This window comes from Molothrus ater, chromosome 19, assembly GCF_012460135.2.
Source record: "Molothrus ater isolate BHLD 08-10-18 breed brown headed cowbird chromosome 19, BPBGC_Mater_1.1, whole genome shotgun sequence".
Classification (NCBI taxonomy): Eukaryota; Metazoa; Chordata; class Aves; order Passeriformes; family Icteridae; genus Molothrus; species Molothrus ater.
Window position 1 is genome coordinate 8,994,523 of NC_050496.2, and position 25,873 is coordinate 9,020,395.

General features: G+C 40.9%; 1 protein-coding gene across 6 annotated transcripts in view; it reads right to left on the minus strand.

Moving 5' to 3' along the window:
* Positions 1 to 25,873, minus strand: part of PECAM1 (platelet and endothelial cell adhesion molecule 1) — a 31,617-nt gene that overhangs the window by 5,377 nt on the left and 367 nt on the right. For 2 of the 6 annotated variants that reach the window (XM_036394736.1, XM_036394735.1), the window contains exons 2-15: positions 25,788 to 25,814; positions 24,364 to 24,666; positions 23,363 to 23,662; positions 22,979 to 23,248; positions 22,343 to 22,603; positions 21,128 to 21,409; positions 19,005 to 19,286; positions 18,476 to 18,583; positions 17,558 to 17,585; positions 14,041 to 14,111; positions 13,310 to 13,366; positions 12,021 to 12,089; positions 7,557 to 7,613; positions 765 to 787 (exon numbers count right to left, since the gene is read on the minus strand). In XM_036394736.1, the coding sequence (XP_036250629.1) occupies positions 765 to 787; positions 7,557 to 7,613; positions 12,021 to 12,089; positions 13,310 to 13,366; positions 14,041 to 14,111; positions 17,558 to 17,585; positions 18,476 to 18,583; positions 19,005 to 19,286; positions 21,128 to 21,409; positions 22,343 to 22,603; positions 22,979 to 23,248; positions 23,363 to 23,662; positions 24,364 to 24,666; positions 25,788 to 25,814 (2,138 nt within the window). The remainder of the gene's footprint in view (positions 1 to 764; positions 788 to 7,556; positions 7,614 to 12,020; positions 12,090 to 13,309; positions 13,367 to 14,040; positions 14,112 to 17,557; positions 17,586 to 18,475; positions 18,584 to 19,004; positions 19,287 to 21,127; positions 21,410 to 22,342; positions 22,604 to 22,978; positions 23,249 to 23,362; positions 23,663 to 24,363; positions 24,667 to 25,787; positions 25,815 to 25,873) is intronic. The other 4 variants (XM_036394738.1, XM_036394737.1, XM_054516884.1 and 1 more) reach the window with 2 other exon arrangements.

A 25,873-nucleotide genomic window follows, 5' to 3' on the forward strand; every position in this document is an offset into this window, starting at 1 on the left:
ATTCACAAAACTCCACATTTTCAGCTGAGATCCTCCACATATATGGATGGTATTAGTCCCACTTCTGTGACCCAGCTATGACCCAGCTTTGTACTCTGCAATAAAAACTGTTTGCCTTCAAAATTTCTTACAAGGTCTCAGTTTACTGCCAGCCCTTGGAGTCATCCTACCTGCTCCACCAGTGGCTGAAAGCAAACCCAGGAGGAAACAGCCCCAGAGAGTGAACAGAGGGACTTGGGCTGATCCCATCCCTGCTTGGCTCAGCTGCTCACACCTGAGGAAGGAAGGAGCTCTCCTCTCTGGGCATTGCAGTCCCAGGGGGCTGTGTGTGAGCACACTGGCTGTGACTGTAGCACCCATCTATATGGGGATGACAGATGGCACTGCAGCAGCAGCTCTGTCCCCAGTGATGCATTTACAGGTGAGCACTTTTCATCTGGAGCCATCCCTCACCTTGTGCCACCCTGCCAGCGTTGGTGGCACAGACCCAAAGCTGTGCAGGTGACAGTGATCTGATATCATCTGTGCACCAGCACCTCCACACTCCAGCCCCTTCCACAGACTCCTAAAACTGACCCTGCCACAAACAGAGGATTGAAAGTCTGATCCATGAAAATATATACAAAGGGATTGCCCCATATCTGTCCTGCAAAGGTCCCAGCAACAAACAAACCACATCAGCCCTTGAACACCATCTCACCAGATGCACAATCATCTCAACCCATGTCTCTATATTTAACTGATTGCATAAAATATATACTTACAGAATGCCTGTTTTCCATAGAATCTGCAAAATAAAATACAATGTATAAATTATGAAATGGCACCTTGCAGAGTGACCAGTTTTATGTTCCAGAAATTACAGGTATAGGTACTTCAACCCTTTTGTTCACTTTGCAATGATGTAGAATTCCTACCTACATCCTAGGTTAAAGCTCTGGGCTTTGAGGAGTATCCAAGTTCTAGTTTAATCCAAGTGCAGGGGTGAGACCAGATATTTCAAAGCCCACACAGAACAGGACCTGTTTGGCAGCTTCTCTGATTATGTGCTACAGAAGAAGTCTCTACTGAGGGCACAATCTGTTACTGGACAAGAGAGTCTTCCTTTTAGAGGCAAGTTCTCATCAGCATTTTACTTCCTAATCCAGTTCCTAGCCAGGAAAATAATGTATTGCAGAAATCCAGTTGAGGACATAATTTTCAGGGCAAAAATAACATCTTTGTTATATATAACATCTTGTTAAAATAACAGCAAAGACACCTGACATTTTATTAATAAAAAGTTCCTTGTTCCCAATGAAAAACCTGAGGGTCAGCAAGCTCTTTCCTTTTAGGGTCAGTGAACTTTAAGACTGGATCATACACTTATTTCAAAAAAAGTGGATTTAGCTATTCAGAAATTTCACAGAATACATTCAAATACCAAAACATAACTATTTCTTGTCCCTCTCAAAGTAACTCCAGTTTTAGGAGAGGATTTCAAGAGTTAAGAGTGCTCATCTCTATGTTCTGTTGAGATATTTCACATGGGACAAAAGTAAGTGCTGAATCTTGAAGGGTATTTTCTTGCAAAGTGTATCAGATTCACTGGAGAGAGGCTGTGTGAAGGAAATTCATGTAATGTTCAACAAATGGGGTTGATCTGGGTCTTGGGTTAATCTTCCCAGTATTTTTTGTATAAATGGGGGTTAGTTTCTGAATCTATGTTTTTTCTAATTATGTATTTTTTTAAATAACAAATTTAAAAATCAGTCTTCCATAGGCAGAACACTTATGTAAATTTTGATAAGTTCCCTGAAATCACTAAATGAAGGACATTATGCAGTGCACTACTACCACTATAGGACCCTAATAAAAGTCTTTTAGAAACTCCCTTGTGAGCCAGCAGAAGTAACAAGGAAACTGAACACAGGTGAAGGTCTCTGGCATGGTACATTTGGAGTTTTCTACCCAGACCTTTTAGCCTAAGCAAAGGATTAAAAACTGAGGTGACTACAGCACCTTACAGCAGTGCATGAACTCAAATTCGGTATAAAATTGATCTCAGTGTTTGGCAAGATTGATCCACATATGTTTAGACATTAGGAAACAAAAGAAGAAGCTACATGGAACACACACAAAAGCATTTTTGTGTCCTGAAAGCCAACAGAATTGAACAAAACCACTGCTGAGCCAGTGCTACATCAAAGCTTGGCTTTAAGTGGACAAAACCATAAACCATACATAAGGTTTGTGAAGTGAGCATTAACAAGCTGTCATTTAGTCTCTGTCACAATGTATTGTTCTCACAGGAAGGAGGAAATGAGAAATTTTGTGTAAATTCCAGACTTCAAACAACGGGATGTTGGCTACCAAGGCTTGGAGGTCACAGTGCCAGTGATCCTGCCTCCTTGTTACCTGTCACCCACATCCAGGCTCTGGGGCTTTCTAGCTGAGTGTCACAGCCCTGCCAGGAAATGTCACACTCTGTGTCAGGGAAGTGCTCTGGAAGCCTGGGCGATTTCTACCAGGTACCACTCAGGGCAGCCACTAATAAAGGCACAATGAAACATTGCTTTTGCTGATTCCTTACCATGACAATCTTTTCACAATCTTTTTTATTTCATTTTTGTTTAAAAAAAAATTTTAAAAAGAGGTGGTTTTACTTTTTTACTAGTTTTACTGTAGAACTGACAGATTTTTCATAACACCTTGCTTTCCCTTACTGCCAAAACTGGGGAATTGAGAAATGCTGGATTCTAGACACGCAGAAAAAGCTCCATGTTTTGTGAAAGGAATCAGAGCTGAAGGTCTGATACTGGTGATTTCTAAAATATTCCTATGTCTAAAAAAGGTAGGTGGTTTTATGGACTTCTGATGGATCTAAACTCTCGGTATTGCTTCTAGTTGATGGGATTTTAAATTCAAAGAACACATTTTTACAAAGGAGTACATATAGCAGGAGTTTAAGACACTGTCACCCCCACCTGCTCTGAGGTTATGGAGAGGAGAATATGTACCTAAACAGCTGCAATTGCCAATCCACCTCCAAGGCACCTCCAGCCCTGCTGGAAGCCAAGATGTCAGACCTGGAACCAAAGGTGCTGAGCTGCAGACACACACAACGTTCTGCCAAGGCCTTTACTGGAGCAGTAGCTTCCATCAGGGAATCTTGGCAGGCAGCTTGGGAACAGCTCTGACACGGGCCATGCACGTAATCCAGCTCTGCTCTGGAGGTTCAAGCAAGGTCAGAAGCTCCCTGCATATTTGTGCCTTACTGAAACCATCTGGCTTTGCCTGATTTTTGGCTGAAGCTGTTGTAAGCATTTGGCTCTGGAATCAGTGTCTCACAGATCCAGTCCTTAGTTTAGAATATGTCTAGAAACCCAGAGATCCAAAGAGTTTTTATATTGGAGAGAGGACAAGTTATTTGCCTGGCTTTGGACTGCCTGCAACTACCATGTGCCCAGAATACCTGAAGCACAATGAATCCACAGGCCCTGTGAGTTCTTCTATGCTGGAAAAGGATTCAGTGGGAAATTCTGGCTAAGATGTAGGTGTTAAGCCCGAGGCTCAGTAGCAGGAAAGTATTTGAGCAGATTTCCTGATTGCTAGAGCTGATTTCAAATAGATTTGTTCCAACCCTCTGAATGCAATGGGGATTTCTCATGCCTCTTTCCACTGGGCTATATTTATTTTTCCATAGTACATTGTTGGTTGCTGTAGGACTCTTAGAATTTCCTGTCTCACTGCTGCAATTGCTTCCAAAGTGACCAACTCATTTTTCCAGACTTAGCAGCGTAAAGGCTGGTTCTGCATTTTGTTTGCTGGATTTCCACTTTCCTAATAAGAAATTGGGAATTGTTATCTTGAAATAAGCCACAGTGAGCTCAGTCCAGGGCACATAAAATCAGTGCAAAGCTTATCACTGGCTTCTGTGAGCTTTGGCTCTGACACACAGCAAAGACAGAGTGCACTGAAGGAGAAAGAATGTACCAAGAACATCATCTTCCACAGGAAGTGTCCTGGAAAAACGTGAGGAAATCTGTGAGCTGGAGTTGGCTCTAATTCTCCTCAGCAACACGAACAGGACTGTGCAATCCCAAAAACTGGGATCAACACCGAGGGAAGGGCTGGAGCTGAGATAAAGAACCAGCATGGAGATGCTTGGGCTTCCTGCCCCTGCTGCCTCTTGGGAAGATGAAAGGTGTGATGGAAATAAATCATGCCTGAAAGAGCCTCCACCCAGGCAGCTGAACTCGTGAGAGACATCCTGAGGCTCCCTCAGGAAGAGCTGCCAGCCTGGATCCAGCACAGGCACAGGAGGCAGCAGGGTCAGAGCCATTTTATCATTCCTGGCAGTCTGTGGATTTGGACAATTGCCTGTTTTGCTGAAGTTTTATACCATATCACTTCTTTCTGAACAAAAAGCAGCAACTTTGGGACTGGGCTGGGTATTCCTGACTCACAACATGCTTTGGCCTTTTCACACAGCAACCAGAGAAAGCAAGATTTTAAGGAAATTAGTTCATCCTGGTGAGCCTGAAGAACTTTTATACAAAGCTGTTACTGACCTGAATGGCACTAACTGACCATTCCCCAAATTTCCATTTGGATGCGAGGTCTGATTTAAAGTTGAGGCTTGAAGTTTTTGGTATTTTATGTAAAATACTAAAGTAAGCCCATTGCTCTAGAAGAGGCTTTAAAACAATGTCTGTGTGAACAGCCTGCACACCAAATATGTTTCTGAATTAAACTAATCTTTCAATAACAATGCAAGGACAACTTCTTATCTTGCAGTTGCTTGCAGAGCAAAGTGAGCAGCATCCTCCTAAACTCTCATTACACCAGAGGAAATCCAGCATCCAACCAACCAGAGACTGACATTATTTGACTTTCAATCAAACATACCTGACTAGAATGGAATTTCACAAATTACCTGCTTTTCCCACTGGAAATGAGTTAACTGTAGTTAACCACATGCAGGTCTTCTAGGAGTTAAATGTGCATTTGACAGTTTGTTTCTGTCTGTCTCTAATGTAAAACCACCTCCTGAGTCCTGGCACTCAGAACAAGGAAAACAGCACAGCAGGGAGGATGGGGAGTCTTATCCACAGTGTGGTGGAGGCACTCAGATGGCAGAAGCAGGACATAACATAGCCAGCATCAGGAAAATGAAAAGAAAAAGCATAATGACAGATGCTCAGCACACTGCCAAAGGCCTGGGAAAGCTCAGAGCATTATCAGCACTCTGGATTCCTGGTTATGCAGATTTTGCATAAGAGCAAGCAACAGCCACAGAACTCAATAAAAACAAAACCCTATAGCAACAGCTACAGAACTCAAAATACAGGAGTTGGTTCCTGCTATGGCATTTGCCTTACTGGGGGTAGCAGTGAGAGTTGTAAGAAGAATGAAGAGCAAAAATGTTTTAGCTCAGTCACAAAGAACTCGTCAGACATAACAACTACTGCCTGTCCTTCAGCTTCCTCCCTAGTGAACACAATTTCTGTGATGCACAGACAACCCCTTCATAAGACAAAATTGCTTATGAAGCACTCAATTCTAATTAAACCACAATAGTTACCTACAAACAAATAATAATAAAATGTTACATAGGTCTTAGGGGTTAAATATGTCAAACTGTGTAGCTGACACCAATTCCTGAACTCATGTGATTTCCCCAAGGACACGTTTGTCTGAATCATTGCCTTCCTGAAGTAGGTTGTACTCTTGGGCTTTTGCTCAAAAATATCAAAGAATAGAATAGTAAATCAACTTCTGCACCCACCAGTCCTGTTCAACATCTGTCATAATTGGCATCATTTAATATTCTTATATTAATAAAATACACAGAATATTTCATAGGCATCATCCACTGCATTTACACTTTGCCACCTCACAATCACATAGCCTATGAAAAATCCAAGGTAGTGCTACATTAACTGTAACCTAGCACTGCATTGCTGGGTGATGCACTGCTTATCTAATTGAAACACTTTTCCTGTGTATCAGTCAGGAAAAACAGACGTGATTGAAACAATAAACTGGCACTGTGTTTCCAAGAATAACTGAAACTGTAGAATGTTATGCCTAAAAGAGCAGGTGGACTGCAAGATTAAGGGGTGTTTGCAGAATCTCTGGCTAATTCAGCTCAGAATTTCAATCATATCCCGTTTTTCTGCAGTTCCCACCTTATGGTATTACAGCCTTTTAAGTACTCTTTGAATTTCAGCTCTGCTGTACCAACCTGGAGTTTACATCCTCTGTTATGTACCAGAAAAAACCAGGGCTGGTGAGTGGTGTGAGAGTCACCCTCACACCTGGGCAGAGCAGGTGAGGGTTACACAGCAGCTTCTGCAGCTTTTTATAGGTCCAGTTCACACTCACTGGAGAACATTTCAGAACACTTGTGGCCTTGGGGCTCAGCCCTAAAATAAACTGAGTTTTTTCTCTTGGTGGTTCTGCATAAAATGCCTGGCCATGCTCTTAAGTGTGAAAGATATTCTGATTTTCACTGCAAGGCTGTGAAAAATGAGTACACCACACAGGCACAGCACCAAGGATTCTGAAATTCCTTTGCCACCGTTGTCACTCTCTAAACACTTTGCCTTAATGCATGACCTAATCTCTCTGTTTATTCAGCTGTAAAATGGAGATAAAAATTGCCATGTAAGTCCTAACAAGGAAAAATTAAGTAATGTTTTCTAAAGTACATGGAGACCCTCACACTAAAAGATTCCCCAGAGATATATTGTGTCAGAGGTAGGAAATGCCTTATAGAAAAAATAGAAACTTAAAGCACAACCAAAAATTAAAAATGGCCCACAACAAAGCCTGAATGGGGACAAAATATGAATGGTTTGCAGCCCTAATATTTACAAATCTAGACTTCCTAACACAAAGAGAGGAGAGGAAATCCTTTCCAATTCAGACTTTGACAATCTATGATGAAATAACCTTCTTTTAAGCCACTGTCTCTGAACTGATTAGTGCCAGAACATTTACAGACAGCAATTGCCAGCGAGCTGCCACTGCCCACACCCAGGTCTGTGTTAGAGGAGCTGCTGGAATGATCATTGCTCTAAAGGCTTGTAGAGGCTGTTCTTGGGAGCTTTATAGATATTTGCTGGAGTTACACCCAAAGCAAATGGAATATTTTATAGCATGTGACAAACATGGGCAATTAAGAGACAAATGTTTCTCTTGAGCAGTTTGAGATAACAGGACCTAGAATCCAGGTCCCTAATGGGGATCTTGATTCAGATCCAGATGTGTGGCCCAAATATTCAGCAGATCCAGCACAAATGGGCTGATGAAGTAGATGTTACAATATTAACACCCTGGATTTGTGAGGAGCCATGAAGATGTCATGCATTTTATCAACTTCTCTGATTTTGTAGCTGCACTTTGGTATTTTCCTATCCAATGTGACTTGCAGCTCTTCTTTATTATGGCAATTATGTTCTAAATATTCAGTCTAAATATTATCTTATAAAATATTCAGTCACAAATTTATCCCTAACCTCTACACACACGCTTCCTTAAAGTGTTTAATTTTTCACTAGCTTACTTACCATTATTAGTTTTTCTGATTTCACTATAAACTGTTTCAGTCCCCTTCTGTTCAGGAGCTGGAAAACGTAGTGGCACAGAATCAATATATTTCTTTTTTTTTTTTTTTCTTTTTTCTTTTTGTTTGTTTTTGTTTTGTTTGCCTTATGAAAAGCTCCTTAAACAAACAGAACACACTTTTTTACTATCAGAAGAAGCAGCTGCATAAGCAGCAATGAGCCTGTGGAGACTGTGTGAAAAGCAAGTACAACCCCCAAACCAGCCTGTAAAGGGTCTGAGAGAAGGATGTCTCCCTCTATGTAAAAATGATGAAAATCTGCTTCCCTTTCTAAATTTGACTTCAACATCCTCTTAATCTTCTTCTGAACTTGAACCAATACTGCTTTAATTTCACAGAGACATCTACCACTAGAGAATGGTTTCTCTGGATCTCTTTGAAGAGCTTCTTCAATTTGTTCTAAGGATTTAGGGGTCCTAGCCCTAGGAGATCTATCACTTGGAAGACTAACCATAAAGCCTTTTGGCAACTAGCCTGGTTAAATCTTAATGGCAAAAAGAAAAAAAAGTTAAATTGCTGTGCTTTGTGAAATGTCTCAGAAGAATATTTGCAGATTTTACACTGCACAGCTTCCATTTATCTGGGAAAGGTCTCCTTTTGGACAGAGAGGCCTGAAAATAGCAAGAATAATTTTCTCTGTGGTCAGCATAAACGTCTGGCCAATAGGAGAATAGAACAATCTCCTGGATTCATTGTGTGGCTGTAGTTTAAAAATCCCTGGGCAATCAAAGTGCTCCAGAACTGTGCATTTAAAACCACTTCCTTCACTTGCTGTAAAGGTCTGTGATGGCAGGGTCCAGGAGTTTGCTGTTCATGGATCTCAAAGTGCTTCAGAAACACTCACTCATTTCAGTTAAACTGAGTTTCCTACAAAAGCTCAGAATTCTATCAGTATCACCTCCAGTTTCTGTGGACCTTCAACAAACCAAGAAGTTAAATTTTTCTAGTTAAAGTTAAATTAAAAAAATAATTTAATTGTTGTTTCCTCTTTGCAAAAAAAAAAAAAAAAAAAAAAAAGGAAAGAAATTAAAATTTCTGGATACAGAATCCTGTGTTTTAGCTATTAAAAAGCCCCAACATTTAAAGAATTCAGACATAATGATTTGCAGACTCAGAGTCAAGACTGTTACTGTTCTGCATTGCCCTGAAGAACCCAAGTGTCTCTGGCACCACATTCTGATTTCCCAAAGCTAATTCCATTAATTTTTTGTTTTTAAATTCTGTTCAGCATCCTTTAAATGCTGTGAGCTAACACATCAGAATGGAGTTGCAAAACTGCTATTAATTTAAACAATAGCAGCCACACTTCCCCAAGTGTCTAATCACAGCCTTCAAACTTGCAACTTTGGCATGAACTTTCTTTGCAAAATAATTTGAAGATCTCAAGGCATATTTCAAATACTTACAGACTACTGTTTAAATTATCAATTCAGTTTCCAGTGAAGTAAGAATTAATCTTCTTGGAATTTTAATAAAAGGTAGCTCATTTTGTTTAGGACTTTTTTTAGCAGTTAACTGTCCTAAATCTACTCCTATTGACTCTGTGCAAAGACTTGGTTTGAGGCATTTCCTTAGTTTGCTTTTTTATTTTTTATCATACCCATTTCATTATATTGTGGTATAATGCCACTGCCCATGTTATTTCCTTTGTCAACCTTCCAAAAGTCGTCCTAGCACTGAAAAAATGTGCCAGGAGAAATTACTTGGATGATTTGACATTTTGTTCCCACTAATTTTATACTGTTGCCACCCTGCAGATAACTAACCAGATATAATAGTAAAATAAGGAGAACATTCTTACTCAGCCATACTTAGCAGTTTCTGCCTTGTCACTTCAGGGATGTTTCCTGATCTGACTTTAGCCCCTGCTTTTGGTTTTGCTCAGATTCCCAATGAAGGGTCTAAATCACCTGGCCATCTATTTCCTCAGCTAAGCTTTAGGAAAGACAAACACTGTATTTTTGTCAAGCATACAAACTTACTAAGTATTGAATTTAATAATTCCAGATAAAAGTATTCCAGAAATTAACAGTAGCTTGGACATCACTTGAAAAACAGGGTACAACAGTGTTTTCAAATGTAAGTAATTCTTTACTGATAAAGACAAGGTGTTCATCCTTCTACAATAATTTCAACTTTGTTTGAAGTGACATTCAATCAATCCCAATTCCCAGAAGTGACAAAAAGGCAGCTGTTACAGCTAAGATACTGCAGCATTTATTGCAGTAGCCTTTCACAGAACACACAATATGACTCTCCTGCTCCTGAGAACATTAGTATTGATGTTGACAACAGTGGCAGGAGGAACAAATGATTGGAAAGATAAATTAAATTGAGGTTAGGCCAGAGAGATCAAAGAAATCTTCAGTTCCTCAAAAGGCAGAAGGAATCAGACTCTGTGTAGCTGCTGGATGAGCAATGTGTGCCCAGAGAAAAATTAATGTGATTTGCTTTGTCTTCCTTCAGAAAATAGGAGGAATCAGAAGAGGGGAAAGGGATTTGGAGCAAGGTGATAATCTGAAAGTTCTGTTCCCTAGGAAGGGCTGGTCATATCCACACACAGACATGAAAGAATATTATGGCTGGGAACAAAACCTTACAATAACATCAACGTAACAGAAGTATCAGCAGCAGCCCTGTGGTCAAATTCTCTCTCTGGGTGTACATGATTATTACAAGGGAATATTAAGAAACTTGGCTTTGCTTCTCTTTTCCCAAGAATAAATCTCATCCTGTTTTCATTGTGATAGGCAGTGCAGAGCTCAAGAGATAACTTGGTTTCATACAACTTCTTCTATTTAATTCTATTTAAGCAGCATCCTCAGGATGCTCTCAGGAGGAACACATGAAATACTTTCAGTGCAGTTTCCATTTCCATAACCAAAGCACTCCACTGTGTCCTGGGGCAACAAAGGAAATCGAACAGGGAGCTGTTCATATCTCTGTACACTCCAGCACAGTTCAGTCTTACAGAATCTATCAGTGTTCTGTGTGCCATGCATAGGTCTGTAGCACGAGGCAGCACTCAATTAAAATAATCTGATCTCATTTACAAACCTTGGTAAACATTATTCTGTGGTTTAATGGGGTTCTATCTACAGAGCATAGATACTACCTTATTACTTAGTCTGATATACAGGAAGAGTGTTATATAGCAAGAATGGATGAAAATGCTGTTTTTATAGGTGTGATCAATTTGATCTTGAATTTAATAGGGCTTTTAATTTAAATAATGCACTATCATATCTTACTGTTCTACATTGTAGAATTGTAGTGCACTCAGAAACAGTTGGAACAATTATTAGCCCTATTCTGAAGAAGAGTACAACAACTCTTGTCCTTCAGTGCAGAATTTAGCAGAGGTGGGCAAATAGCCTGCTTCAAACACAGGGAAGAGAGACTCTGTGATGAATGATAGCAGGAAGTGAAAACAAAAAGGACAGGAGGACTGGCTGTTCTGGGAGGGCTTGGCTGCCAGGCTTGAAGAGTGAGAACTCTTGCCCAAACATCTGTGCTACCAGCTAAACAATCATGTCTTTGGTCTCTGCAATAAGTGACTAGTCCTTCCTACCAGGAAGAAGGAAATTTATCCATTTCTTCCTCAGTCTGCTTCTCATTCAGCTGAAGCAAAGAAGTAAGAGCAGAGCATAAACTTCTCTCGCAGGGTTTATTCACTTTAACCTACTTGGAGCTCTTTGCAAATTTCTGAAAGGTTTAGCACCTTTCAACACAAGGCCATAATGGCATTTGAGTTCTCCAGATGACACAGAATGATTGAAGTGGGCATTTGGGTGGTGAATAAATGTCCATGGCTATTTCTCCTTCAAGGTTGCAGACACGTACCTCAGCCCCACGCTCTGAGGTCTGGTTACTGCAGAAGGAGAACAAAGTTATCTGAGCATCAATATCTCATTTCCCTGTTTAAGATGCCACAAAATTCAGGATGGTCTCCAGGTCTCTCCAGACTAAGAGATTAAATCAACACTTGTCTCCCTTCTCAGCCACAAGTGAATTACATCTTTGACCCTTCAACCAGTTCCTTTACAAAGGAGGAAATTCCACTGGTTTCTGTTCTCTCCATTACCTAACCCTGCGGCAGCCTCAAGTTGCTCTCAGCGAATTTGGTATCTTTAACATGGATATTTCACAGCAGGCTGCCTTCTGCTTAGAGCCACATCTCCACACAGCCTTCCTGTAAATGGGAATATCCCAGCGGAAGAGCTGCAGGAACAGCAGCACAGGAGCCACAGCATCAGCCAGGTTTAGAAGCACTCCTGGCAGGAGACTGTCAGCACACAAAGCACAGCCCTGGCATCCCCAGGTGCCAATACCAGGCCAGTGTCAGGGAGCAGCAACAGCCCCAGAGTTGCTCCCAAAAATAACCCATAGAGGCTGGAGAGTTTATTACCTCTGTGAGGATCAAGCGTGGAGACTTCAACTTCAGTGTAATCCACCTCAGCACTCTCAAGGTCAGGTCCTGCCCCAAAAATATCAAGAAGATGTTTCTTTGTAGGACTGCACATTTCATTTCAGCTGTGGGCCTGATCCTGCTGCCACTGAAATTAATGGACAAGTCCCAGCTGACTGTGATGGGTGCAGGACCAGGCCCTGTTGATGGCACATGGGAGTTACTCTGCTAAGTTGTAAGGCCAGCCCATTTCTGAGGGTCATCCCACTCCAAAGGGCAGAAGACCAGCTAGATTTCTGAAACTGTGGGACATGCAAATTGTGCCTAAAACTGTTACTTGCAATGTAACACCTTCAAAAGTGGCACAATCCAAAACAGAGTAGGGAATTACCAGAGCTTCTCCCATATTCCTGTTCCACCTGCTCTTCCCTTTCTCTTCCTGCCATTTCTTTCTTGTTTTCTGTGGCTGCTATGGCAGGACACTTCCCATTCTGCACTTTCCTCACATTTCAAGCCATCTTTATGTCTTTCATGGCCTCCCTCATCACCTCTCATTCTCCAAATTTCTGCTTTGCCAATTAGCCCATTTCAGCACTGTCCTCCTAAGCTGCCTCCAAGCCCCACATAAAACATTTGGAATGGAACCCACTTTCCTCCTCAAATGCTTCTGTGCCACAACACCCACAGCAAGCCTGGCAATGATCTGCCATCTGACCTATAGGGGCAGTGGCTGACAGGAACTGGCTACCTGGGTACAGCAGACACAGAAACAGCTGCTGCTTTCTACTCTATTTTTAGAGTGGGGTGGGGATGGTGTTCTACCACATTTCTGTAAGAGCTGGAAGGAACCACAGCATTCATTCAGACTGAAATACTGCAGAACATATTCGGCAGATTATTTTATTCAGATTTCATAGCAGGTTATTTTTAGATTTAATTCTTAGATATTTCAAGATCCAGAGAAGTGAAGAAAGGACAGAGAAGTAAAAGAAGCAGAAATCTGTAGAAAATCTTGGGGGTTTTTTAACAAACCAGAATATTTGTTATATAGAACTTAATATTTTGACTATAAGTTGTATTTTTATACCACCTATCATTAGATGGCCTGGGATCCAGCACAGCTAATTACACTGCATAAGGCAATTGATAAAAGGGTCCTATTGGTGTCATTTTGGACATGGGAAAAAAGGGATGGCCCTATCATTACTACCTCACTACCGCCATTAGAAATCATCAAGACTTTCAATTATAAGATAATTTAAAAATCTATTGTTTAGGTATGGAATTACCTTTACTCTCATCTGTTGATTTCATGTGGTTTTCATTATCTTCAATGTAACCTGATCCTAAAATATGAAAACCAAAGTTGAGCTGACAAAGTATTTATTGTAACCAATGAAATAAATGAGTTACACAGCTGCAATTCCTACTGTCATTATCTGTATTTCTGTATAACACATTCTACTTATAGATTCCCACTAAGACATTCAGGTGGGAAGAATGTGGCTTTTTAAATAATCAGCTAACAAACACCCAAGGGGCAACTTTGTCTATGTCAGGTGCTCTAAACATCACATCCACCTGTCATTGCCAAGTGCACTGAGGTCCTGCAATGAAAGGTGCCCAGGCAAGTTAACATCTCTGTACTGTGGTCACATCACAGGGCCATGTGCCACAGCTCAAATTTCCTCTCTGAAATAATTTTCTTGCAGCTGTGTCGAAAGCAGAAAGTAATTTTCTTTTACCATGATTTCTCCATCTGTGATATTGTCAATTGATTCCCTGGGAGAAGTGTCAGACTTATAAACCAATCTGTGTAAGACGTGCTCATAAAAACTGTGCAAAGACAAAATGACAGAAGATACCTTGGACAATGTTATTGGTATCCCTCTGTATTCCCAAAACATTGGGCCCCATCCAAACAATGAAATCCAGAAATCCAGTAACTATGAAATCCAGAACTTTAAATAGATGTTTAATTTAACCAATTTACTAACAGTCTTATGGCATAATAACCTACCTGAATAGTAGTTTCCATCACTGGGCGGCCTTGTTAGTTTTTCACTTGTCAAGTGTGGAGCCAAGGCAGAACTGTAAAACAAACCAATAAAATTCGATGTAATTATCCAAAACCAGTCAATAAAACCAACAACATGGTTCTGTGCAAAGATCAGTCACTGTCTATGCTGACTATCACATATTCTTAACCACTGAAACTAATGAAAATTTTGCCTTTGCTTTAGGAGAAACACAAGGAAACTTTAAAGTCAAAAATGTTCCCTATTGCATTATTCTTCTTTATGACATCTGTATTTTCAATTTTATTCCATATCTAAATGCATTCAGATACAGACCTGACATTCTTGTATTTCACTTATCTGGCTTTTTTTCTATTTTTAGAGTATTTCCTCATCCTGTTGTTGTGTTAGCAGGTGGAACATGAAGCACAACCATCTATTGTCTGCAGGTGTGCGCTGTAACAAGCTATATTCATGTGAAGCAAGGCTTACAGCCCTTTATACACAGAAATATTGCATGACTATCATAAAGCAGGTTTGGTTTAACCCCAGATGGCAGCTAAACATCACACAGCCACTCGCTCACTGCCCTGCCCTGCCCTGCCACAGAGGGATGGGGAGGAGGATTGGGAAAAGATAAACCCCACGGATTCAGATAAGAACAGTTTAATAATTCAAATAAAGTTAATAATAATAATGGCAGTGAAAATGAGAGAGCAAGAGAGAGAGAGAAACCGCAAGGAAAACAGGGGATGCCCTGAGCAGCGAGCAGCACCTCCCGCAGTCCCAGGCTCAGCGCGGTTTTGCCGCCGGGGCTGTGCTGTGACAGCGACAGCACCTGCTTTATTCAACCTTCAGTAACCCTGCAACAGAAGGTCTTCCAAGAGGTGGGACCAGGCAGCTGCTTCATTTCCTCCATCTCCAAGGCTGCTACACTGAAAGCCCACCAGGATTCTTCCGGGTCCTTGAACTACCCACTCCTGAGATAGTCTATGCCCATGGAACCTCTGCGCCAGTCCCACTGGGGGCTTCTGATTCCCAGTCAGGCTGATTTCAGCCTCCAGCAGTCAGCTCTTGGAATCCCCCTCCAGAAACACAAATGGTGTCTGTCCTTTCACAGCCTGATAACATCAGGGTACACTGTGCACCCGGATCTGCTACAGCCTTATACTCCTGGGGGGCTGACGTGGGGGGCCACGTGATCCACACAGTCCAGTGAACAAGGCTGTCCCTCTCTTCCACACGGCTGGAGGCAGAGCCCCTCTAGTCTTGGTCATAGGATTATACAACTTGCTTCTTGTGAAAATAGAGTAGAATTCCTTTCCATAGGATCAGGAATAAGATCAGCCCTTCCGCTCTGTCTGAGGAACTGCCCACTGCAGACCACAGCAGCAGCTTTCCTGGAAGAACCCTTCTTGTGCTTGTTCTTCCTTGCAACTCATGTAGGCCTGAGGTAGAATTTCTATCCCTATTCCTCATGTTGTCTCTGTAGACCTGCAGAAAAAGCCAGGGTCTGCCCTGGTGTGTACCCTCAATATCCTCCCTTGACCAACGACCCTTTCTGTTACCAGCTGAGATTCTGGACTGGGCACGTGGGGACTACAATCTAGATCCTCTTTCAGCTGCTCAGCTGGCTTCTCTACAGCAGGGACAAGGGAGGAAGAGATTTTTCTGTGTACTGCAAGAGTTGGGGAGCCACTGCCTCCACCACTGGTGCCTGTTTGTGTCCCCAGACAGCACTGCCAATGAGCTGGTGTAAAATGATGTACACATTTCTGATACTTGGTATGTGCACAGTAGACTTCATCTGGATCTGTGAGGGACCATGTGTTGTTTGGGTCATAATAAATGATCTACCTCTAAGCATGGCTAGTTCCCTGCTGTACTGAGTACCTCTCTCCATCATGGTCCATTCTCTGGGGAAACAGAACACCCTCCTTGAAGAAATACCTTTCCTTGACAAGAGCCGCTTCCAGAGGCTGAGGACTTGTGTTACTCTTCCAATCACCCTGTCAATTCACCCTTCCCTAGAAAATGATCACAGCTGCTTGGCTTCCCTACTCCCTAATTCCACAGCACCAGCCCCATTATCCCAGCATCTGAGCATCCAGGTGATAACATGCTCACCTAGATGATGGCTGAAATCCTTTTGCATATCCTGCAGCTCACTCAGGGATAGGGATCAGGTGCCTCTTGTTCTGCCTCTTCCTCCTGTTCTCGTTATGACCTTGCTTTGTCCTTTACTAAACAAGCCATCTTTCCTGGGCATTTCTCTTTCTTTTTTGAGGGGCAACTGCTACAGACAGGGGTTGGTCCTCTGGTTCAGCTGCATCACCCACCCCTGGGGTGAGCAATCCCAGTGTCTGTGGTTACTGGAGTTTGAGTGCCCACTGTGCCTGTCGTGGGGGTTGGAGTAGCTGCAAATAATTTTTTGACCCTAAACAAGAGCTGAACCACATTCAGCCACTTGCTGGTTCCTACCAATAGGACCATGCTGGTTCCAACATCCCAAGTATAATCAAAATTTTCCTAATTCTCAAAGGCTGTGGTAATTAGGCTGGAGAAGAAAGGGAGGCTGTGGGAAGATGGCTCTCCTCCATAGGCTGGTTGTCCGAGGAGCCGGGTGAAAGATGTAATTGTGAATAATTCCCAACAGGTGTCTCCCCACGCACAGGTGATGGCAGTACTGAGACCCGACCAGGTGAGTTAAAACAACACCCTGAGCCCTGCCCCGAAGGCAACAAACACAACAGGGGGCAGTAGTGCAAGCAACGTGTTGGAGAACACAGCTCTGAGAGCAAACGAATCAACACGGTGACCAGTGGCTATGAAACCACAAGGAATGCTTGTAGCAAGCTTGTTTCAACATGCACTGGTCAGAGCTGTTGTTAACTTCGAGTCCCACGTTGGGTGCTGTTGTGGTTTAACCCTAGCTGGTAACTAAGCACCCTCCCTCACCCACCCCACCCCCAGTGGGACGAGGAGAAGATTGGAAAAAGGTAAAACCCAGGTAAGAACAGTTGAGATAAGAACAGTTTAATGATTGAAATAAAGTAAAATATATAATAAAAATAATAATAGTAATAATAGTAGTAGTAATAATAATAATAGAAGGAGAGAGAGACAGAGGAGTAAAACTCGAGAAAAACAAGTGATGCTCAATACAATTGCTCAGCACCTGCTGACTGATGCCCAGCCCAGCCCTGAGCACTGACCAGTGCCTCCCAGACAATTTCCCCCCAGTTTCTCTACTGGCAATGACACTCTGTGGTGTGGAAGATCCCTTTGACAGTTTGGGTCAACTGTCCAGGCCACCATCCTGCCTGGCTTCTTGTGCCCCTGCTCGCTGGCAGAGCATGGGACACTGAAAAGTCCTTGACTTAGTGTAAGCACTACTTAACTAAACAGCAGTGTTATCAACATCATTCTCACACTAAATGCAAAACTCAGCACTGTACCAGCTACTAAGAAGAAAATTAACTCTATCCCAGCTGAAACCCAGACAGGGAGGCATCTTACCCAGACATCTCCATGGATGGTCCTTTAGCTTGACAGAGAAAAACAAAACTTCTATTAATAGGTTGTAAAAGCAAAGAATTTAAAAGTAAAAATTAAAACCAAATATATAGTGATTGTCTACTCCTGTCAGAGGAGTTTCTCCTGGCTATCACAAAATTAATTACATCATGTCTTGTTTACCTTATTATTATTTTAATTATACTAATTACCTAACATCTTGTTTATCTTCCATGTCCCCTAAATCTCTCTTTCACAGAGAACTGTATATCCCAGACCCCAGATTTTAACCTAGCCAATTTAAACAATCTGGGACACTGAAATTCTTCAAATTTTCCCAAATAATTTGCTATGTACAGGGTATCACAGGATAAATCAGATTTACTTATTTTCTGAAATAACAAGACCTAAAAAAAATACCTTAACGATAATAGACAAATCCCTCAATGAAATTGTATTACAGAGTGGAAGAAAAAAACCTAATACCATAAATTAATAATCTAAGTTTTCTTCATGAGGACTAGAGAGGTAGCTCAATTACACCTGAGTTGGGACCCCAAATCAAATTTTTATAGCTCTATAAGGGATCAGAAACCTCTTCAGGTCTTGTCTGCCTCTACATTGCCTGAGGCTGAATTTCAGACCTAGGACTGCATGGGAACAGAGTAATTCTGGCCTATTTTATAACCTTTGCTTCCCTAGGGCCTGCCCAGCACTATTAGTTACATGTTTTGCCCAATATGCTTGGAAAGCTTCAGCACATTTGCAGCCTAATTTGAGTCACCTAGCATTTCTAAGTAGATTCTTTTAATTGTGTTTAGTCATCTCTGAAGCCTCACCCCCACAAGCCTTTGCTGCTGAGACAAATGCAAGTTTAACTGTGATACATTTGTCCCAAAACAAAGAGAGGGGGGACATTACCCTTTTTCTTCTTACGCAAGAACCACCATAAAGCGACTGCTCCTGCTCCTGCCATGGCTGTCAGGACAAATGCAGCAATGACTCCTTTCTGCCAAGCTGCTAAGATGACTGCAAATAAGAAAAACACGTTTAAGAGAGTAGTTAGTGACAGGTCAACACTACCAAATTCTGTAATTCCTGACCTTTCATGTTACTACACATCATCCTTCTTGCACACTGGGGAAGATCTTGGAAGAGACTTGTGTGCCAAGTCCTCTAGTGAGCGTCTCCTTTGTGACCAAAAGCTCAAGCTTGTGATCAACAGCTTGGTTTTAGTTTGCATCTTGTTCCTTTGGCTTTTGGGCACCCCCTTAATTTTTCTATGTAAGCTGGGCAATCTCTGTTTATAAAGTTTAACTTCTGGAACAAAAACCACCAGTAAGGTGGCATGAACCACTCCAGTAAGGGAGTTACACTGAGGAACATCTCAAATCAGATGGCCTCACCTGTAAAGGTGACAGAATTGGCAGCTTATCATTAATGAGCTCACCACTGATGGTTATTGGACGGCTCCTCACGTCCGCGCTGGCTCGGTTCGAAGCCATGCAATAATAGGTCCCTGTGTCCTTCCTCTTCATTGTTTTCTTGTGCCATATGGTTCTGTCTGAATATTCCCTTACTTTATGAAGAAGAACTTCATGATCAGTTTTTTTAAAAAACTTGAAGTCAATTGGCCAAGATCCTTCCTTCACAGAGCAGAGGAAAGCAGTATCACTGCCAACTTCTACTTCTCCATACGGAACACTGCCCAAACTGGCACCCCTGATGGGTACTACAGAGGAAGACACAAAGAAAACAAATATTAGCACTATTAGAAATAACTTTGATGACAAAATATTGTATTGTAGAAATGCTTGCTTTAATGCTTAGTTAAACAGAGACTGAATGCATAGTATTAATCTTTCTGAACAGTCTCTGCCAGACAGCATCCTCTAGTAAATATTTTTATAGACCCAGAAATAGAGAGGGCATGATAAAGAAACAAAGCAGACACAGGAAAAAATTATATCCATTCCAGAGAGGTCAGTCAGTCTCTTTCCTTAAAATCCTTTGGATGCCCCTCTGGCCCCAGCCTACAAATGATTTAGTTTCCAGAAATAATACACTCAGCAGTTCCATTGTTTAAATAATTATGGTGCAATTTATGTAGTTCTGCTTTCATAGTTATGTAGAGTTATGCTGGATTATGCTAACTCTGTGGTAAGTGTGTTCTTGTAACTTTTAATGTACAATAGAGGGTGTCAGGAGATAACAGATCAAATTCTCCAAAAGCATAAGCAAATCCCAATTTTCAATGGCTACAGATATAGCAAGCACAAGGAGAGAAGTTAGTTTGCATTTGAAGAAGAATATGCATAGCCAAATCATAGTTTTTAAGTCTGCTGGTTTACAAATGAAGCATGTGAGCATACACAGAACTAGCCTAGGAGCAGATGAGCTTCAGCCTTTGTAATTATAGCACATTGTGTGATGCAAGACATGTAGAATGTCAGTAGCTTTGCAAAATGTTTGGGATATGAAGCATGTTTTGCTGAAATTCCCAAAGAAAAATTCTCTGGAAATATTAGAAATGTGTTTGGGGAAGAGCTATAGATAACACAAGGCAGATGTAAAGAAGGAATCATTAAGGCAACACTGGTACAGAAGCAGAGGAAGGAAACCAGATTTGACATGAAAAGATGGTGGTCATGGAGGCTGTATTTGTATTAGGAAGTGGATTTAGATATAAGACATGGACTACTGTGACTGAGGCCCTGACAGAGAGAATTGCTCTGGAAAACATAAGTCCTTATCCAGAGCTGGTACAGACAGAAAGGACAGAATACAGAGAATTTGAGTCACCACCTCACCAGTGATGGACTGTGGAACACTGGCTAACAGGGGTCCAAACAATGACCTTCTCTTCAGAACTTCTAAACAGTGCCACAATATATCCCAAACCACAGCTCTGACACCTGGGATATACCAGCTCCAGCAAAGAAATACCCATTTGTTAATGGACTAAAATTATGCTTTGTGTTTGTTTATTTGTACCTTGTTAGTACAAAATACCTTGACTTTAAATCTCCCTAGATAAAACTCTTCAGAGTTTTATCATTCAGCTTCTCTCTAATGTTAGTAAACAGTGGAACTGATGAATTTAAGGTGAGTCCTAAGGTGCTGTAGTCTGGGTGAATGCAAATACTGTATTAAAAAGCCCTGTTTGGGAGCTCAGCAAGTGGAGAGTGTGCAATAATCCAACGGACTCAAAAGAAATGCAACAATTCTGCATTTATCTGTTCCAGTCATACATAACTCAGTGTCAAAACTCGGAAAACAGCCTATTAACCACAAGTTTATCTTATTAAGACCAACACAATTTGGGTTTAAACCAGGATGCAAAGCTGAAAACTCCTCGGTAGAGAGAAATTAGCTCTTCTTTTTCAAAGATCAAGAATTGACTTCTGCTCTGGTCCAGGACTACTGTGCTGTGATAGGCAAATATTTTAACTCAAGTGAGCAAGAACTTGCAAACATTTCACATCCATTTTTCTTAGTCCACCACTTGTTGCTACAGTTTCAAAACTCTAAATATTACATTAGACAAGAAGAAGAAGAATTAAACAGACTTACCTATCACTGTGACATTTAGAGTATTGCTGGTTTTCACACCGCTGGAGTGATTGTTTCTAGCATCACATCTGTACCCTCCATTGTCATTTAGTCCAATATCTTCATCCAAGAATGTAGCATATGTGTCATTAGTTACATTTTTCTTAATTTCATCCCCTTTGTAGAATGTGAATGTTATTGGTGGTGTTCCCATCACTGAATGACAGATTAATTGTAGAGGCTTCCCTAATACCACCTCTGGTGAGCCACTGACAACAGAAAGAGTTGGCTTGGAGACTGGAGCTAAAAGGTGAATTAAAAAATTGTTACAAATTACACTGCATAAGGCCAAAAGAAAACAGAAATATACAATATTTTGTAGAAAACATAAGTATACAATATTTAGCTAATTTGCAGACAGTCTATATTGGGAAGCTCTTCCTCACTGATAGAATGGAAATGGGGGGTTTGAAGAAATCAATAGCAAAGATAATAGAACACATGTGACTTTGAATAAAGCAGCATACAGGGACAATATGAAGCAAAACAAGGAAAGGATCAGTGACACACCTGTAGATCATCCAAACTCCGAAAGTATTTCTGACCCAAGGAACAAGTCTGCCCTGTGTATGATCTGAGAGAGATTGCACAGCTCCTCCTCAGGAGGAGCACAGTGAACAATGCAGTTCATGCCTTGGACAGACTGGAGACCCACTGTGCCTGCTCCATGAGAGGGAAGGGCACTGGAGTACTCTGAGCTGGTCAGGGGGCTGTGCTTGATAAACCAATAAACCCTTGGCTTTGCTAGAGTAGAGCCAAGCACATGACCTCTGGCTCTGCTGGCTTTCTGCCTGGAGGGGCAGGGGCAGGATTCAAGGCAGGCACTGACAGAGCTTCAGATCAAAGTGAAAGTTTTGCAGAACATTCCTGGCTCCTGCAAATGGCAGTGAATGAGAGTTTATCTGGTCCCTAGCAGAACCTAGAGACCAGCAGGAAGCCATTCCAACACCCTTCTCCGAGGGCCAGCCCTGGAAAGTACGACTTGATTATATCACAATACACCAAATCCTCTGCAGCTAAAGCACATCCCACAGAAATTCATGTTGTGAGAACTAACAGACACCCTGCTAGTTCATGGACTGGAGACTGATTCTGTAAACAGATGTCCTTATTTAAAAGCTTCTGGTTTAGAGCCTTCCCCCACCCTGGTGGTTCTAAGCCTCTGTGTCAACTCACCATAAACACTTATCCTTACAGGTTTGCTCTCCTTGATTATTCCTTTTACTTCAGCTTTGCAGGTGTAAGATCCAGTATCATTCACATTAACTTTAATTGCTAAGATTTTAGATTTTTTCAACAGGATGTCTCCACTGGAACTTTTCCGTAGGATAGAGAAGTTGGCTCTCCGTAAACCATTAATGCTGCAGTTCAAAATTAAATCTTTATTTTCATCCAACTGAGTCATAGAAGCAGATAGTGTTGGCTTGGGAAATAATTCTGCAAGATAAAAAGAGAGCTGATTCATTCAAAATAAGCCTGGAAGAATATGACTACTTATCTCAAAGTATACAGAGTGAAGGACATACTGATAGTTTATAATTTGGGAACAAAAAATTGTGTTATTTTATTATTGTTGTATTTTCAGGGAAAACAGAAACTTAGCATTTACTTGAAACCACTTTTCACAAGTTGTTTGAGGATATTATTTTAGTTGGGAAGTATAGGTGAGCAAAAATCAGAAACAAAAATCTAACTAGCCTTTAACTTACAGAAAATTTACACTTGGATCTGGAGGTTACACTTGGATCCCGAGTTCTGCCAAATTTAAATATTAATACTTTGAGTAAAATCTAAGATGAATGGAGGTTTTACCTGACACAAAGACATTCAGTTTGGTGGTTTTAGACACTGCTCCTTGCTCCACCTTACACTGGTATTCACCACTGTCCTCTTGAGTAGCTAATGTAGAGTATTTCAGAAATTTCTTATCTCGTACACTGTTCAGTATTGTTCTGTTTTTCTGGAAGATGATTTCAATGCCACGCATTTCAGCAGCCACGGTTGAGCACTCAAATTCTATTATGTCTCCTTCTGTAAAGTTATTGGAGGGCCTAGTGATCAGAGTGGGCTTTCTAAATGGTTCTGCAAGAGAATAGATATAAACATACAGATAGATTGATATACATGTAAATATCTGACCCAATTTTTATCTATGGCTAGCAAAGAAATGTAAAAAGAAAAGTTGAAACAACTTACCCTTGACTGTAACAAGTGTTTTGTTGCTGTGTTGGGAGCTTTCCCATCCAGCTTTTACTTGTCTCTTGCCAAAGCAATCAAATTGTAAAATATTATCTCCCGCTTCAACATAATATTCCATCTCAGAAAAATTTTGGTTTTGTTCAGCTACACGTTTTTCTATAGGCTCTGAATTTGTCTTTATCTTCCGGAAAAAGAACTCTAAAGGAGGAACTTCTTCTGGCAGCTCACAACGTAATTTCACAATTTCACCCTCTGAAACTTCTTTTTTGTCAGCAGTCAGGATTGGCTTGGTCATTCCTTACAATAGAAAACAAAGACAAGAAACAGAACTTTGCATAAGCCTGTAATAAACAGTACCTCTGATGACTGTGGGAATGATTTATACTGATTAACAGATGCAAATATTTTGCAAGAACCAAAAGATGACCCCATAACTACTCAGTGCTGACAAATTCTGTCCAAGATGCTTTTCCAAGGGGAAAATGTCACCTCCAGTCAAGAACATGTCTAGAGAGTGTATGGATGGAGGTGGCCTCTGTTCCCATAAGAGATGAAAGAACAAGACTGAGACAACATTGTCTGCAAAAGTGGCCCATGGCTGATGCTGGCTTTGGTGCTGGCTCTCACACCCTGAGCACCCCTGTAGGTCATTTCCAGCATTTCCAGGAATCTGCCCACCCCTCATCACAGTTATTGGGGTGGGCACAACTTTCACAAATAATTCTTTCTCTAGCCTAGGGAACAGAGGCTCAGGATAGTGGGGATGGAGGCACAGACTGTGTTCCTGACTAGCACTGATCTGGCCTGGAGCCTTGGGGTCCTGAGCTCATTTCTGTGCCTTAACATGGGGGATTAGTATCAAACTCTCATCAAGTACTGTGATGTCAAGGATAAAACACACTTTTCAAGATACCTTGTTTAAGCACTGACTATTATTCCTTCCCTGTAAGGTTGTTCTCTCTCTGTATCTCATCTGCCATGTCTGACAGAACACTCACCTGCAACCCAAACATAGATGGGCTTACTGATAACCAACTTGTCACCTGCTTTCACCCTACATTCATAGTCTCCTGTATCTGCAGACTTGGCCACAGGTATTTCATACCGTGCATCTTCTTTGTCTGATATGGTCATAAATACAAGCTTCCCATCCTTAAAAAATGTGAAATTGTGCTTCAGCTGGAAATCGGTATTTTTGCTAATATCAGCGTGGCAGATGATTGACATTGGGGCTCCATTCTTCACTTTGTCAGATGGTTCAACCTTGATTTTAACTCCGTTGAAAGTAAAAACTTGATAGACTATAAAAAAGAAAAAATTATTTTTATTTTAAATTAGTCCAATACAACACAGTTATCTCAAGCTGCCACATTTAAATTACAAAAATTAATTTTTAAATTTACATTTCATTTGATAGAAATATTGTCATTTAAATTGATAAGTGCTTTTAGAAATAAAGCTCATGGTATTATTTATATAAGTATGTATATGTGTATAGAAATGTGTGTGCATAGAAATATATTCTGATTTTATAACCACAGCGAGAAAAAGAATTTGTAGCTTAAATGTTACAACTGTTAGGCTCCTGGTATAATTGATATTTATGTTCTCTCATCTCGAGAAACAAGTATAGAGAAAGATGGATAAGTTCATTCATTTTCTCTTCCTTTAGAACTTACACTTCTGAGCTATATCCATTTTGGTCAGGATTTGTATTAGAAATTGCTATTCAAATAGAAAAACTTTCCTGCATCTAAAGAAGTCCCTTGTCCTGCACACTTCCCAACTATTTATAATGAGTCCTTACTAGAGACAGTCTGGGCCATAAAATCAGTGAAAAGCTGTGAATTTCTTTGCATATGAATAAACCACAGGACAGCAAGGAGCAAACATTTCTCCCAGGTGATGGGAAAAAGGAAGCATGCAGAATGTACGTGCTGGGAGCCAGCAGGATGATAAGATAAAAAGTAAACATGTTCCTTTCAGAACACAATTTCTCAACTCTGCTCAGACATGATCAATTCTTTTGCAAGACCAGGAGACAGTGCCCTTAACTTATATTCTATAATTTTATCCTTCCTTCTTCCTTGTGGGCATGAGAGGGATTCTTACATATAAAAACAAAATGCTAATTTTCTCTGCTACCTGTTTTGTGGCTCAGTAAAACAAATTACTTTAGGAAAGATTTCACTTTATTAAGGTATAAATAGCACATCTCTGATTTAAACACTATACCAAGAAACACCACCAAGTAAGCCCTTTTTTTTTTCATATAGCCAAATTTCATACTGAGCTATTGTACAGGAAATCCAAATAAACTCTGTTATAGATGCATACCAAATGAGGAATTAGTTAAATTAGTTTTATTAAATTTCTACATAAAACCCCCCAACAAAACAACAAAAAATCTACCATTCCCTACCTTTCCCCTGAGCGTAAAGTTCTGAACCTGGGGAAAAAAAAAAGAGAAGAAACGTTATTTTCAAAGCTTACAGATTGAGACTCAGT